Below are 16,842 nucleotides of genomic sequence, written 5' to 3'. Positions count from 1 at the left end.
GCTCTGGGGCCAACGTTCACAAAGTATTCTTTGTGTAGGTTATTCTAGCTGATGCCCTCAGCATCCCGACAGAGAATGGCCGCTATCATCTCCATTTTACAGATAAGGAAACTGAGGCAGGGAGGTTCAGTGACTTGTCCAGGGTCACGTGGCTCATAAGAAGCAGTGAATGCCCTCAAGGAACTTACGATCTATCGACTGGATATACATCCCTGTTAGTCACTGAACATTTATTAAATGCCTGCTACGGAGAAGGAAATGGCAAACCACTTCCAGAATCTTTGCCAAGAAAACCCCACTAAGTGTGCTAAGTGCTGGGGATCCAAAGAAAGGTCACAGAGTCCCTGCCCTCGAGGAGCTCCCAATCTAATGGGGGAGACAAGGTGGAAGAACCCGGGGGAAGAAACATACTATTTATTCACTTGATTAATAATCCCCGGGTAGCCACACACTATCTGAGTACCTTGTACAAGTCACATACCCGGAGGGGGCGGGGCTTCTCAGCTAACAGAGCTGGGGGACACCATGAGAAAGAGCCTTGGTGGCGGAGGACCTGCGTTCGAATCTCACCTCTGACACAAGACACGAGGGACGCCTTCGCCTCCTGGGCTTTGTGCTGTGTCCGCCCGCATCCCTGAGAGCGGGTTTACCCTCTCTGCCTTTCAGACCAGTCCGGCGGCCCCCACACCACAAGCTTCTGCCTATGGAAATCTCCCCCGTCCTCATCCCCTCACACCGAGTCCTCTGGTGCCCTCCGGCTCCCCGGCCGGGCTCCCGGCCGCCCACTCTGCCCAGAATAGCTCTGAGCCCTGCAGAAGCGTCTGCTCCGCCGGCCGCGGCTCATTCTTTCCGAGCCGCTCACTGAAGTGGAGAAACACCAAAGCGTTTTTGGTCGCTGCTCCCGGCCAACATTTTTCTCCGTGTGCTCAGGACGCTCTGCAGAAGCTCGTGAGCGGAGCGGGGAGGCCTCGGAGGAGCCGTTCTCTCTGGTTTTTCTCACACTCGGAGCCAGGCTACAGTTTCGGCTCACATTTCCCCGACGCTGTGGGGTCTGGGGGTCAAGCCATGGCCGGCGTCCCTGCTGTCAGGGTGTGCTTCATGGTCCCCCCCAAAATGCAGCACCCAAAGGGCCCTTGGCATGCTCCATCCAGTCTCCTGCCCCCCCCCATTTTACAAAGCAGCAAACTGAGGCCCGACGAGGGGACAGGGTTTGAAGGAAGGATTTGAACCTCCATCCTCGGACTCCAAAATGGGGGCTTCGTGCCACCTCATAAGGTGACTCTTCTTCCAGGAAATGTTCCCAGATTACACCCCACGTCTGCTCTTTGGAAAAGGCAGGGAGGTGCCAAACCCTGCAACTCTGTGAGCACAGGCAAGTCCTCTCGTCTCCCTAGAAGCCCCTTCCCTGCTCTATAAAGTGAGGACGGCGGGCACAATGAACAGAGCCAGGCATGGATCCAGGGGGGCCTCGGCTCAAATCTGGCCTCAGACACTCCCCAGCTGGGTGACCCTGGATAGGTCACTTAGCCCCCATTGCCCAGCCCTTCAGCTCGTCTGCCTGGGATCAGAGACTTGGTACAGGTTTCAGGACGGGAGGTGAGGGCTTAAAAAAATGAGGGGGTCAAAGCAGATGAGCTCCGCAGTCCCTTCTAGCTCTGCCTGTGGGAGGAAGCCGCCCATGGCACCCCCATCCCCACCCAAGAGCCCTGGCATTCTGGGCTCTAAGAGCTCCCCATCCCACCCAGGGCCTGGCCAGGGAAACGGTGCCACGGCCCAACCGCATGCTCCTGAGGCCAAAGCTCCACATTCATGAGCTGTGGGCTGCCCACAGAGGGCCAGCTACAAGGCAGCTGGCCCCAGCGCCCAACACCTGCTTCCACTGAGTAGCCACACAGATCCCTCCCCAAGAGGACCACGAAGGGCCAGTGGGAGGGTAAGAAGGAGAGGCCTGAGTCCACTGGAGCACTGAGGCTAAGGCAGGCCAGGATTCGTGGTTAGAAAGAGACAGAGACAGGGAGGGAGAGATAGATGAGAGAGACAAAGAGACAGAGGGAGAGCCAGACAGAGATGGGGTGGGGTGGAGAGAGGGAGAGAGATAGAGAGACAGACAGACAGAGAGGAGGGGGAAAGGGAAAGAGAGAGAAAGAGAGACACAGCGACAGAGGAGAGAGAGATAAATGAGAGACACAGAGAGGGAGAGACAGACAGAGATGGGGCAGGGTGGAGAGAGGGAGAGAAAGAGACAAGCCGAGAGGAGGGAAACAAAGAGGGAAAGAGGAGGGAGAGAAAGAGAGACACAGAGTCAGAGAAGGAGAGAGAGAGGGAGAGAGAGAGGGAGAGGGGGAAAAGACAGACAGACATACAGAGGAGAGAGAGAAAGAGAAAGACAGAGACAGAGAGAGACAGAGAAGAGGGAGACAGAGGGAAAAGGAAAGAGAGTAAGAGAGGAGGGAGAGGAAGAGGGAAAGAAAGGAAGATGGAGAGGGGGAGAGATAAACAAATAGAGAGACAGAGGAGGTAGGGAAAGAGAGAGACAGAGACAGAGGAAGAGGGAGAGAAGGAGGGAGAGAAAGAGGAAGAGGGAGACAGAGAAAGAGAGACAGAAGAAGGAAGAGAAAGAGAGGTAAAGATAGAGACAGAGAAGGAGAGAGAGAAAGGGAGAGAGATGGAGGAGAGGAAGAGAGGGAAAGACAAAGAGCAGAGAAAGAGAGAGACAGAGACAAGGAGACAGAGAGAGAGAGAGAGAGAGAGAGAGAGAGAGAGAGAGAGAGAGAGAGAGAGAGAGAGAGAGAGAGAGAGAGAGGGAGGGAGAGAAAGAGGGAGAGGGAAAGAGAGAGTAAGAGAGGAGGGTAAGAAAGAGAGAGAGGGAAAGAGAGAAGAAGGAAAAGAAAGAGGGAGAGAGAGGGAGATGAAGAGGGGGGAGATAGATAGAAAGACAGAGAGAGAAAGACAGAAACAGAGAAGGAGGGAGAGAAAGAGGGAGAGGGGGAGAGATAGGCAGACAGAGGAGGGAGGGAAAGACAGAGACAGAGGAAGAGAAGGGAAAGAGAGGAGACAGAGACAGAGGGGGGGGGGGTGGAGACAGACAGACAGAGGGAGACAGAGAGATAGAAAATAAAAAAATCCTTTTCTCTGACCACAGACACCAGTGCCAGCAGCCCCCTGGGATCTGAAGGAAGGCCTCTCCCCTTTTTCCCAGAGCTGAGAGATTTGTGGAGGACCCAGACTGGCAGGATAAAACCCAGGCCAGGAAAGGTTTGGAGAAACCTTAAAAGGCAGATCCTTGCTGGACCACAGACGGGATGAGACCAGCCCTGATGGCACCAGGAAGACAATGATGCCCTCCCCCTGTAACTAGAGAGACACGGGCCCGACCCTCTGAACCCCCTAAGTCAGGTAGGGGAGCCCCGGATTCCTAGCCTCAAGGCTGTCTCAAAAGGAAACAACTAGTCTTTCTATTGAAGAGGTAAGATGGGACCATAAAAGAACTGGTTTGGGGGTCAGAGGTCCTGAGTTCAAATCTCAACACTGCCTCTTCCTACTTTGTAGGGCATGGATGACTTCCCTGACCTTTTTCTTTTCCCTTATCTTCCAAATGGAAGAACTGGACTCGTTGACCTCAAAGGCTCCTTTCTTCTCAGCACAAAACCCATGTCCTCTCTGGATCTTAGTTTCTCTATCTGTAATTTATCAGATTAGACTAGATAATCTCTAAGAATTTTTTCCATCTCTCAATCCCACAATTCCACACATGCTGAGAACCACAAAAAACAGCACTTCAGGAGACAATTAGCACACACACACACACACACACACACACACACACACACACACACATATGCTGGATCTGAGTTCAAATCCTGACATTGTCACTTACTCCCTGTGAGATCTTGGTCAAATCCCTGATTCCCCCTCTGTGCCTCAGTTTATTCATCAGTAAAATAGGGGGTAGATCAGGTGACCTTTGGGTTCCTTCCAACTCTAAATTCCTGAGACCATTGGCACCTATTTCCCAATAGCCTGCCTCTTGGCTCCTAGGGCTTTGGGGTGTTTGGGGAGTAGGTTTTTGCCTTTATTCCTGGGGCAGTTTTGCTTTTCCCCCCAGCAGGCCCAGAGGCGGGGGGAGCAAGAGTGAGGGGCGGGGGCAGAGGAGAGCCACTGAGGGAGGACTCTGGGGGAAGCATGACTTACTTTCAGAAATATGGTCTGGAGTTTCCCACAGTTCTTGCCACAGCACTTGGCCCCACTCCTGGAGAAGAGGATCTCGTGGGCTGGCACGCGGTGGTAAGCCACGCGCTTGTCCCCTTGCAGCATCCAAATCACGACGTCAGGCAGACTGTTCTGAGGCTGGGGTGGGGAGGGGAGAAAGATGGGCAAGAGGGCCAACATCCCTCCCAGCCAGGTCCCAGCCCTTCCCATCAGCGCAGCCCCCTCCCCTGCCCGTCAGATCACATCCCAAACATTACCATCCCAGACACCCCTGGCAGCCGCCCTCCCTCAGCCCACCTCGCCAAATCCCACCATCCTTCGAGTCCTGGTTCAAATCCCACCTTCTCTCTCCATGAAGCCTTGCTCCAGCCCCCCCCCCAATGGAACCCTTAGAAGTCTGGCCCGCAGTCTAGTCCCAGACCTTTGCTGCCTGCCAGGCCCACTCACAGTCCTCTAGTTGCTCCTCGGAGCCTGGCGGTGCCTGGAGGGCAGGGGCTGGTCCTGGACTCCACTTAGGAGAGGCAGGAGAGCCACAGTCACTGGTGGAAGGAATTCCATGCTTCCACTTGGCCCCAGGGGGCAGAATTAGAAGCAGTGACTTGGGAGTGACGGGGAGACCCGATTTAGGTTCTATAATCCAAAAAGCCAGGGACGGAGGGGCAATAACAAAAGAATAATAACAGCCAGCATTTATCAATCAGCTCATCTGTTCTTCACAGTCACCCTGGGAGTTAGGTGCTGTTATTACCCCCATTTTACAGATGAGCAAAAGGGAGTTAAAGGACTTGCCCAGGGTCACACAGCTAGGACATCTCTGAGGGCAGATTTGAACTCAGATCCTCCGGACTATAGATCCCGTGCTCTAACCACTGCACAGCCCCAAGGCTAGCTATGTGACCCTGGGTGATGCCATTTAATTTCTCAGTGCTCGGGGCCCTAAGACTGCAGCCACAGTGCTCACCTGCACCAGGCACCCTCACTCACCCGTCCTATCCCTAACCTATGAGCAAACGAGCCGACTTCCCCAGTCAGATCTGTGCTGGGAGGGAAGGGAGCAGGAGGGGACGCCTCTGGCGGGCAGGCAGGGGGGAGAGTCCTTGGGCAAAGCTGGGCAGCTCCAGGGGGAGCTCCAGAGAGGAGGAGGGTTGTTCAGGTAAGAGGCGAGTCCGGGGCCTCGCAGCCCCCTCCGGTTCTGACTGCTGCCTCTTCATGGTGGGGCCCGAAAAGAAGGCTGGCCAAGCTGGGACGCAGCCCTCCAGAGCCACCTTTAACGCAGAAGGGTGTTGGGAAGAGAGCTTCCAGACCAAGGACCCACAGCAGCCCTGAGCCGGGAGGCGGCTCCTGCTTGCCTTGGAGGGGACCAAACAACTTGAAAACCACCGACGGGGAAGCCAGGGCACTCTCTTCATCCCAAATCCTGTTCATCTTTCCAGGCCAGCCTCTTCCAGGCAGCCTTCCCAGGCTGCCCCCTTCCCATATCCATCTCTCCCCCATTTTGACTCGGTGCCAGGAGATGCTCCCTAATGATCAGAGCTCATGGACTGTCTCCAGAGGAGAGGAGAGGGAACCCTTGACTGGGTGACCAACAAGGACCCTTCTAAATCTGATCCTTCTCTTGTCTCTCCCACAACAGGCAGCACAGGTCTAGGCACATGGGAGGCACTCAATAAAACTAACTTTCATAGGGGCCTTGAAGGCTTGCAAAGTGCTTTATAGCCGCTATCTTATTGGATCTCACAATAACCCCAGAAAGTAGGTGCTATTATTATCTCCATCTCACAGATGAGCAAACTGAGGCAAACTGGGGTTAAAATGGCTTGCTCGGAGTCACAGAGTCAGTATGAATCAGGTGTTCTTGACTCTAACCAATATACCACACAGTTGCTCCAGATTAGCATTAACAACAGAAAATCCCCAGTCAGTCAATAAACATCTATTAAGCACCTACTATGTGCCAGGCACTGGGCCAAATTCCTCCCCCATACTGAATAATCCACATTTATTAAACACCTACTATGTGCCAGGCACTGGGCTAAGCCCCTCCCCACCCTGGGCAATTCATACTTATTAAGCACCTACTATGTTCCAGGAACTGGACTAAGCCCTTCCCCACAGTGGGTAATTCATATTTTTAAGCACCTACTATGTGCCAGGCACTGGGCTGAGCCACTCATGTTGGGAGACGCTGATCCCATGCATGTCATTGTACCACTAGGCTATACTGCTGCCACCGAACCTTCAGCTCTTTCTTAAGCCTAGAAATATTTGCAGCCGAAGCCTCCGATGAGGACTCGAACCCAAGCATTGGACTTCTGTTCTAAGCTTCATGTCCCACACGCGGAGATGGGGGTGGGCAGCCCTGAGTCACCCGCTGTTCCCATCTTCAGGCTTGTGAGGCAGAGGACGGTTGGGGTCACCAGGCTCCCATGTGGCTTCCAGACCGATCCACCCAGCCCCAGCTGAGCTCAAATCCATCTTTCCTGGCAGGGACACACAAGCCCTCTTCTAAAATTCTGCCTTGCAGCCACGTCAGCCTTCTTGCCATTCCCATGTAGAACATCCCATTCCGACCTCCAGGACTTTGCACAAGCTGTGCCCCCATGCCCAGAATGCTCTCTCCTAGTACATGGAGCTTCCTTCAAAGCACACGTCAGGCACCACTTTCTAGAAGAGGTGGGCCATAGGATGAGGGCAGAAGATGCTCTTTCTGGAGCTCTCACTATGGGTGATCCCTACAGAGAACAAATGGGGCATTCATTCTCTCTATGATGTTTAGAAGAGGCCAGCCTGTTCTCCTGCTGGGTGTTGAATTCACAGCCTAAACCAGATGAAAACGTAGCTGGGAGACGGTTCACAATTTTCTTAATACAACCCAGATAATGTTCCTTTGTGGCTTTCTAGGGCGCTACGATTGGTTTCTATTTGAATTCAGCAGCCCTAGGATGGACAGTCAGCCTTAGAGCCAGGGAAGTGCCGGGTTCAAATCTCACCCAACATATAGGAAAGGTCACCTCATGTCTCCACGTCCAGGGCTATAAAGTGCCAAGAAGGTGGCACCCGTAGAGGAAGGTCCATGCCAGGGATCATGTAACTATTGGGCTCCTCAAGGACAGGCGCTGCTTGGGTCTTTGTCTCCGTGCCCCGGTGCCCATCGCTGTGCCCAGCACAAAGAGGGCACTCAATTATTCGTGTGGGACTAACTGAGGCTCAGCCTCTCCCCCAAGGGAAGTCTATACTCTAGAGGAGATGAAGAGACGAGTCTGCCACCAGGATGAGGGCTTGATGGATGGCCAAGAACACAGAAGGAAGGCAATATGTGTCTGTGTGGCACCTACTATGTGTCTGCGGCACCTACTATGCGCAGGGCATTATGCCAAGCACTAAAATAGTAAGATCCTCCAAATAACCCAGAGGCAGGTGCCATTAGGATCCCCATTTTACAGAAGAGGAAACTGAGGGAAAGGCTTCAGGACTTGCTCACGGCCACAGAGCTAGGCGGAGGGAGGGAGGCATCGTTTGGGGCCGCAGCACAGTTTTCCCTCTGCCTAACTGTGTGCCCCAGACAGAGCCCAAAGCCATAGCTCGGCGGCGTCAGGGCCAGGTCTAACCACTGAGCTAACGCACAGCAGGCATGAGCCCCTTGTCCCAGGGAAAGTGTCCAAAGTTCGCTTCAGGCAGTGAATGTTTCTGGACGCCTTCCTCGGCTCGGGAAGTCTTCCGGCGACTCCCAGCCCGCCCCAGGCCTGGGAGAGCCTCCTCCGGAAATTCTTCCCCAGCCTCCCCCTTCCCTGTAATCAATCAGCAATGTCTGCCCCCGGCCTCCCTGTGTGGGGTCCCCAGCCTCCCTCCAAATCAGGCTTCCGGGCATCGGGGTCCTCTCGTCCCCTCTGCCCCGAGGCACAGCACAGGAGGCTTGGCGGGTGCCCCTGGGGAGGCCTCGGTTTCCCCATCCCCAAACTGAGGGGGGCTCCCACTCTCCCTTTGACCCTGGGATGTCCGGACGCCTCAGGGACGCTTCCTTACTAATGAAGCCCCCTTGTAGCAGGCTGCCTGCCGGGTCTCAAACTGGTAACTGCCTTTCCCATCATTAGGCAGTCGAGGATCAACCACCTCTCCAGCACCAGCAGGAAGGCCTTGGGGGAAGAGCGACACTAGAACAAAGCGTCCCTTCTGTCAAGGAGCTCCCAGGGGGCAGCTGTCCGCTGGGGAGTGAGAGTGCTGGCTTGGGAGTCAGGGCGGTTCTGAGTTCAAATCCAGCCTCAGCCACTTCCTAGTTGTATGGCCTTGGGTAAGTCACTTCGCCGCTGGGAGCTGACGTTCCCTACTCAACACCGAAGCCCTTTAGGGCTGGTGCTCCAAGGAGGGATTGGCATTGGGAGGAATGACCGTCTGGAAAGCCTTGTTCTGCCGGGACTTACTTATTTAAGGACGCAAAGCGCTTTCCGGGCAAACCTCCTTCCATCTTCCCAACAGCCCTGGGAGCGGGCCTCCTTCCCGGCCCCATTTTGGGGACAAGGAAACCAAGGCCTCCAAAGGAAAAGGGTTTGCCGAGGAGCCACCAAAACGTCACTGTAGAGCCCATTGCTGGCGCCGGCGCCAAGATCCTGCAGCTGTTCGCCATTCCTTCTCCGGCTTCTCTGACAGGCGAGGCCCCTGAGCCCCGCAGGGTGGAAGGACTTACCCAGGGTCTCACAGCCAAAAGTGTCTGAGGCCGGATTCTAACTCCGCTCTTCCTGCCTCTCCCCCAGCCACCTGGCCAGAAGGCACCTCCGCCCCTCTCAGGACCCCGAGCCTCCCTCCCTCCGCCCTCCGAATCCGCCTCCCCGGGCTACCTCCTCGGCCAGAGTCCGGAGGCGCAGGAGCCACTCCTCAGCCTGCTCCAGGGCCGCGGTGAGGTCCTCGCAGGCGCCGGCATGCTTCAGCTCCAGGGCGGCGTGCGTGATCTGGCTCAGGTGGTTGGTGCGGAGGCGGTGCAGGTAGTGGTCCAGGTGCGTGGCCGAAGGCTTGTCCCTGACGTCCACCAGGGGGCGGCTGTCCGGGAGACAAGAGGACGCGCGTGATGAGAGGCCGGGAGGAAGAGGCCGCCCGAGGGGGGCTCTGGGGGCCGAACGAGGGCCGCGGACTGGGTCGTTTGGTCTGGCCACGCAGACCGACCCAGCATGCTTAAAGGCAGCGAAGGGCTTCCCTCTAGAAATGCCGGCCCAGAGGTCGAGCAGGACGAGTGTTCCCCTTTGGACGCGAGGCCCCGCCGCCGAAGGGAGGGCAGAGCCCCACCTCACGGTCCTCCTTCCGCCATGCCCCACCGCGAGGCCCTTGTGCACAGGGTGGAGCACGGAGTCTAGAGGTTCTGGGTGTGAATCATACCTCAGGCCCCTGCTAGAGGTGTGAGGCTGGGCGCGTCTCTGGAACCTCATCGGTAAAACGAGGAGGAGATGTGAGTCCTCCGCGCTTCGCTAGAGCCGTGCCTGGCACACAGTAGGCTCTCAGCACGTGCTGACCCATTGAAATGGTGCCCACTTGGTGCCAGGCACTCTGCGGGTGCTTTGCAGACATTCCTCGTAACTGTAACTCTGGGAGCTGCTGTGTTTATAAACCCCATTTACAGATGAGGAAACGGAAGCAAACGGGTTCAGTGACTTGCCCAGGGTCACCCAGCTGGTGAGGGTGTGGGGCCAGGTTTGAACCCTCTGCATGAATAAGTCAAGATCTGAGCACAGAGCTGCGGGGCGGCATGCCAGGCACCCCCTGTCTGAATGGGGGAGTTCCACATCTAGCCCAACAGGACCATTTATGGGGCACCGCAGGGGGGCCTATGGCCAGGATGAGGGGGGTGCCCAACCCCCTGGGCCCAGTGCACCCCTCCAGTGGCCCCGAGGAACCCAGAGACCGAGGGGCAAAAACAAAGCAAATGGAGGGGCAGCCTGGAGGGGGGCCTGGCTAAGCAAGAACGGAGTCTCCCCAAGCAGACAGGCCCGAAGGGCGGGGATGAGGCGCTGTTTTCTCCCTATTAGAATAAGGCTCCCTCTGGGCGGGGCACCCCACGTGGGAGGGGCCCAGGCTGGCTCCGGGCAGGGGGGTCCCCTCCAGCCCTCCCGAGCATAGCCGACCCCGGCCCGGCCCGTCCTGCCTTTGCCCTCCCGCAGCAGAGGCGGCAGCGGCAGCGGCAGCGGCAGCGGCAGCAGCCTCAGCCTGTCTGGGCTCTCTGCTCCCGGCTCCACGCTGATTTATTTCTCTGCCAATCCCCCCGGCTATGCACAAGCAATTACCGCCCGAGCGGCACCAGCGCCGCCTGCCAGATAGGCCGCCTTGGCAGCCTTCGGCCTCACATTTTTCTGTTATTTTTTTTAATTGAATTTTGAAGGGGTGGGCAGGGAGGGGGACCGAAGCCCAGGCCTGGTTCAGGTCACGTAGCCCAGCCCGCGGGCCCGGAGGAACCCGGTGCGGGCGGGGGGGGGGGGGGGGGGGGGGAGGGGGGGCTGGGGAGGCGGCTCTCCTCTGCTCCACCTTGGTGGCTGCCGCTCCTTCCCAGAAGGCCCACAACAGTAACCTCTGGCCCGGTGTCCCCCTGCCAGGTTGGGGCAGGCCTTGCCTGGGGCCACTGTGGGGAAGGCCAGGCAGCCACTTGGAAGGAAAAGCCTCCAGGGCTGATTTATGTCTTCGGCTGAGGAGGCCGGCCACCGAGGCGAGGTTTGCAGGGAGGCCGTGAGCCCAGCCAAGGCTCTCTGAGCGAAGGCCTGGCGTCTCCCCGGCCCCTTCCGATCCGCAGGAAATCTCCGGGGGAGGGGGCGCCCCTCAGTCATTCCCCAGGAAGAGGCGGGCGGGCGGGGGGCAGCCATGGCAGGAGATCACGGCTGCCTCCAAAATGTCCCGTCCGGCTTTGGGAGCAGGGAAAGGGGTCCTACCGAGGGAGGGAGACGCCCCAAACCACCCACAGAGAAGGCCGGGACAATCCTCGGAGTCCCGACTGCCTGTGCAATGAGGAGGAGCCGTTCCACCGAGGGTCTTCGGGGGAAGCCCAGCCCTGCCTGTCTGGCGGAGACGAGACCCCGCCTGGGCACCCTGGTCTGACGGGAAGACGCAGCCCCCGTCAGGTGGTCCCTGGCCCAGTGGAGATACGGGCCTGCCCTCAGGGCGTCCCAGGCCTCTGGGCGAGAAGCGGCCCTGCCTCGGCATAGCCCCTGGCTTGGCGGGAGACGCTGGGCACAAAGGGTCTTCTCCCTTAGGCTCTTAGGGGAGACCCTCTCTGTCCCTGTCCTTCTTCCCAGCCCGCCGGGGCTCCCCGGAGGCAGCCACGTTACTACCGGCTTGGATGGGGCAGGCAGAGGGGCGAACGTCTTGGGAAGCCGCCTGACCCTCAGAGAAGGCACCTTCCCAGGGCCCCGGCCGGCGTCTGTCAGTCCAGCAGAAAGCTAAGCGCACGAGCTGTCGAGGGAGGGGGCGGTCCAGAAGAGCTCAGATGCTCCTTTTAGCCCCTCCCTCCCATCTCAGTGCTTACTGGGCACGCTCCAGGGCAGGAGAGTGGGAGGGGCCAAGCCGAGAGGGGAGGAGCGACTTGCCCAGGGTCTCACAGCGGGAAGTACCTGAGGCCACATTTGAACCCAGGCCCTCCTGTCTCTCAGTCCCCCGAGGCCCCTCGCTGTCCCCCAGCTCTGCCTCTCCCTGGCAGGAGCTCCTTCCAGTCTTGCAGCGCCCGCACGTAGCAGGCTCGATAGAGATGGATGAGACCAGAAGGGGGTCCCGGCCTCGGGGAGCCGAGCTCCTCAGCGGCTGGGAAGGAGGCGCATCTCGCCTCCAGCAAACTCGCCCAACGAGGAGCCTCGAGTCCCGGTGAGTGCATCCGGGCCTTTGTGCGTGTCTCGGAGCCTTGAGTGGACAGGACGTCCGGCTGCCCCTGGAGGAGTCACCCGCTCGGCTGTCCTGGCTTCTCCACCCCGCCTGGTGCCACCTGGGCTCTCCAAACGCAGCGGCTGCTTCAGAAACTCTCCCCGAATAAACGGATGAATGAATGAGGGAGAATCACGTGCTCCGCAGCCAGCCGCACTGGCATCCATCCCGCCGACATAAACTCGCAATTTTACACGCCTTGGCGTCAGAAGGACCTGGGTTCGAATGCAGCCTCTGGCCTCTCTTAGCTGTGTGAGCACGGCCAAGTCCCTGAGCCTCCCTGAGGCCCAGACAGCTCTCTAAGAGGGTCTCTGAGGTTATAGATGGGGCCATCAGCTCCGAGAACCATAAGGTGGGCAGAGAAAGCTGTAAGCCATATATGGTGCAGCAAGATGGCTCAGTGGATTGAGAGTCAGGCCTGGAGGTCCTGGGTTCAAATCTGTCCTCAGATATCTCCTACCTGTGTGACCCTGGACAAGTCACTTAACCCCTATTGCTTAGCCCTTACCACTGTTCTGCCTTGGAAGCAATATACAGAATTGATTCTAAGATGGAAGGTGAGGGGTTAAAAAATATAGCACCTACTGTGTGCTAGACACTTTGCTAAGTGCTTTCTAACTATCATCCCATTTATTCTGATTCTATTCTACCAGATTCTATATTTTATTAAAATTATTAGTCTATATTAGAATAGATAGCAAATGGAATATCCTAATCTATACTATATTTTCATATTCTCTAATATTCTATTCTATATTCCAATACAGAATAATCTGGATATACCTATAGAATATCCTATTCTATATTTGAATATAGAATATTCTATATATGGGATACATATTAAGAATATGGAGCAATGCTATACATTTGAATATAGAATAATTCAGATATAGCTATAGAAAATTCTATTCTACATTTGAATAGAATATTCTATATATATTAGAATAGAGAATAATTCTATATACTTAAGTATAGAATAATCTGGAAATATCTGGATATAGAATATTCTATAGATGTAATATATATTAGAATATGGAATGATTCTATGTATTTGAATATAGAATAATTCAGATATACATACAGAATATTCTATATTAGAATAGAGAATCATCTCTATATATTAGAAAAGAGAATATTCACTATGTATTTGATATATATTAGAATAGAGAATAATTCTATATACTTAAGTATAGAATAATCTGGAAATATCTAGATATAGAATATTCTATAGATGTAATATATATTAGAATATGGAATAATTCTATATATTTGAATATAGAATAATTCAGATATAGCTATAGAAAATTCTATTCTACATTTGAATAGAATATTCTATATGTATTAGAATAGAGAATAATTCTATATACTTAAATATAGAATAATCTGGATGTACATGTAGAATATTCTACATTAGAATATTTTATATGTGTAATATATATTAGAATATGAAATGATTCTATGTATTTGAATATAGAATAATTCAGATATGCATACAGAATATTCTATATTAGAATAGAGAATCATCTCTATATATTAGAAAAGAGAATATTCACTATGTATTTGATATATATTAGAATAGAGAATAATCTATATACTTAAGTATAGAATAATCTGGAAATATCTGGATATAGAATATTCTATAGATGTAATATATATTAGGATATGGAATGATTCTATGTATTTGAATGTACAATAATTCAAATATACATATAGAATATTCCATATATATAATATATTATAATACGGAATAATTCTATATATTTAAATATAAAATAATTCAGATAGACACATAGAATATTTATTCTCTCTCTATTAGAACATAGAATACTCTCTCCTTTATATTTATTAGAATACAGGATCATTCTATCTATTCGAATATGGAATCACTTGGTTCTACATGTAGAACATCCTAATGTAGAATATTCTTTTCTATATTCCGAGCTGTTGTTGGCCCAACTCCTGGCCCTCAGTCTAAGACGCCTCCCCGATACTCGCCTGCCTCCGCTTAGCTCAAGCCAAGGGCTCGCTTGGTCAACAAGAGGCTAAACACAAACGGTTGGCTGTCAAACCCGTCTCCGCTACATTATCTTGGAAAGGGAAGTGGGAGATCAGCCCCAGAGCCAGAGAGCTGGAGGGAGGGCGGGAGGGAGGACGGGCCTCGAGCTTCTCCTGGAGATCCCATCAGGGAACATGCCTGGGCTCCAGAAGCCCAGGAACAATGCTGCCCATTCAGGTGGGCCCCAGGACAGACTCAGACCAGCGGCAGACTCTGGGAGATTTATGACCTGCTCTAAATATCACCTTTTCAACTCCGTGCCTTGGCTCCAGGACCTGTGCAGGCAATGGGCGGCCAGGCGTGCTCCCTCCACCCCAGAGCGCCTTTCACTCCCACTTAGAGCAGACTGAGCATCGGGGATGCTGGGGGTGGGAGGGGAGAGGAAGAAGGAGCAAGAGGTAAGAAGACCAATAAATACCTGCAATCCGAGATGAGGTTGTCAATCACCTGAGCCACCAGGCTGTCCAGGTCTTCTGCGGAGAACTGAGCCTTGAGGGCAACATGGACCTGATTCAGGCCGGCTTCCTAAAGGGCCCACCCAGAGGAGGACAAAGAGAGACATCCAGTGACTACAGGGGGCCGGGGGGGGGGGGACCTTCCAGCCCCCTCCCCTCCGTCCCTGACTTCCATTTCTCTGCCACAGCCACAACCATAATCCTTTGGCACATGCATATTTCTTGACTGCTGTCTCCCACTAGATTGTGAGCTCCTTGAGGGCAGGGTCCACGCTTGTGCCATGCTCTGTGTATCTTCAGCATTGGGCATAGGACCTGGCACTTGGCGGGTGCTTAATAAATTCTTATTAAAATAGAAAACTCGTATGCCCCAAGGAGATCAAAATCCAAAGCGAGATCCCATCTGCCCCAGAATATTTCTACTTTGATATCACTTTTTGTGGCAGCAAAGTGCTAGAAACCAAGCGAATGCCCATTGACTGGAGAAATGCTAAGGACATCGTGGCCCATGAATGTAGTGGAAGATTGCTTTGTGGTAAGACACAGTGAATAACTGGATGGGCATGGCCAAGCAAAGGAAGACTTCTATGAACGGATCCAGAGGAAAGTCAACAGAACCAAGCCAATGTCTGTGAGAGTCACAACATAAACGAACAGAACTCGAACAAAGCAATGGCATCTTAAGGCTGTAAAATCAAAATGGCCAAGCTTGGCCCCCAAAGAGATGGGAGAGGGCAGCACCTTCCCTTCTTGCCCCAAATAGGAGACTGGCTACAGGTGATGGTGGACTGGGTTGGCACGCTGGCCAACACGACCAAACTGGTGTATTTTCTCTTGCATTATTCACCCTTATGAGGATGGCTCTCTGAGAAGGGATAGGGGGAAATGCCCAGAATGGAAAAATAAAAGATGATTTTTTTAAATTTTAAAGTAATGAAAAGAAAGCCAATTCTCCTCACCAGCTCCAGTAAAAATACATACATACACACATACATACATACATATATATATATATATATATCAATGGCTCCCTATTGCTTTTTTTAGAATTAAGTTTTAGCTCCCCTGCCTAGTATTCAAAGCTCTTCACACTTTGACGCCACCCAACCTACTGCCATTGCAACCAAACACACTGATGCTTCTCCTTGCTCCCCACAATCCTTCAGCCTCCTCCTCTTCAAATTCTTTTTCCTTGGCTTCCCTGATTCTTCCCTCACCTCTATGATGATTTCTCCTCTTTCTCCTCCTGAATCCTAAATGCAGGCATTCTTCCCAATCAGCCCTCCATTCTTTCCCTTGCCAATCATATCTACCCCTACCCTGCTGCTAATCAACCCCCTCATTTTACAGTTTACGAAAGTAAGGGCCAATGAGATTAATACATCCAACTCAAATATGCCTCTCGGCAACTTCTCCCCATTTTCCCTAGTTCTGTGGTCAAATAGAACAATGCTAATCCCTCTCTCCCATATAAGCTTCTTAAATAATAACAGTAATCATGGCTGACATTACTGTAGCATGTTAACGTTTACAAAATCCTTTACAAGTATTATTTTATCTTTATAACAACTCTGGGCGGCAGGTGCTATTATCACGCACTCTGTCCACGGTGAAATCTAGCTGCCTAAAGATCTATAGACACCTCCTGTGCCCACTCTGAGTCTTTGCTCCTCCATCTCCACGGCCTTTTGCCTGCCCGGGATAGGAAGGAGGTTGTGGCATGTTTGCTGCTCACCAGCTGGTCCGCGATGTTTAGCAGCTGGTTCTGCGTGTCTGTCCGGTGGCTGATATCCTCCCAGTATGAGGACAGCACGACCACAGGCTTCACATTGCCCCAAGGTAAGTAGTAGTAGTGGCATCCTGGAGAGGGGAGAGGAAGGAGGGGGACAAGAGAAAAGAATGCACTGCAGTTCCCAGGGAACGCCAACACCAAACCAAATTCTAGGGCACTTTGGGGTGTGAGAAGGGGGCCCTTGTGGGCATCCCCCCCCCCAGAATGCCCCTTAATTTATCAGGGACCAAAAGAAGCTCTTCTGCCTTGGCTTATTCTTCTGCTTGCCACCCAATGGACCACTCATTTAGCTGGAGGCTGCTGTCCTTATTAAGGTTTCTTAGCCCATCAAAAGAATTGGCATACCAAAATATGTTGGCCTTGGCAACAAGGGAGCAGCACAAGCATAATCCATCCCTTTGCCAGCCTTGACGGATGCCACAGATGTGGCCCAGGGCAACCTCCCT

General features: G+C 53.4%; 1 protein-coding gene across 16 annotated transcripts in view; it reads right to left on the bottom strand.

Moving 5' to 3' along the window:
- The window catches only part of DYSF (dysferlin), a 279,243-nt gene that overhangs the window by 151,096 nt on the left and 111,305 nt on the right, over positions 1-16,842 (bottom strand). For all 16 annotated transcript variants that reach the window (XM_056814043.1, XM_056814044.1, XM_056814045.1 and 13 more), the window contains 4 exons: positions 16,340-16,464; positions 14,568-14,674; positions 9,042-9,240; positions 4,192-4,347 (listed from right to left, as the gene is read on the bottom strand). In XM_056814043.1, coding sequence (XP_056670021.1) covers positions 4,192-4,347; positions 9,042-9,240; positions 14,568-14,674; positions 16,340-16,464 — 587 coding nt within the window. The remainder of the gene's footprint in view (positions 1-4,191; positions 4,348-9,041; positions 9,241-14,567; positions 14,675-16,339; positions 16,465-16,842) is intronic.

Source organism: Monodelphis domestica, chromosome 1 (assembly GCF_027887165.1).
Source record: "Monodelphis domestica isolate mMonDom1 chromosome 1, mMonDom1.pri, whole genome shotgun sequence".
Lineage (NCBI taxonomy): Eukaryota > Metazoa > Chordata > Mammalia > Didelphimorphia > Didelphidae > Monodelphis > Monodelphis domestica.
Note: the sequence above shows the minus strand (reverse complement) of the source record. Positions and strands in the feature narration are given on the sequence as shown.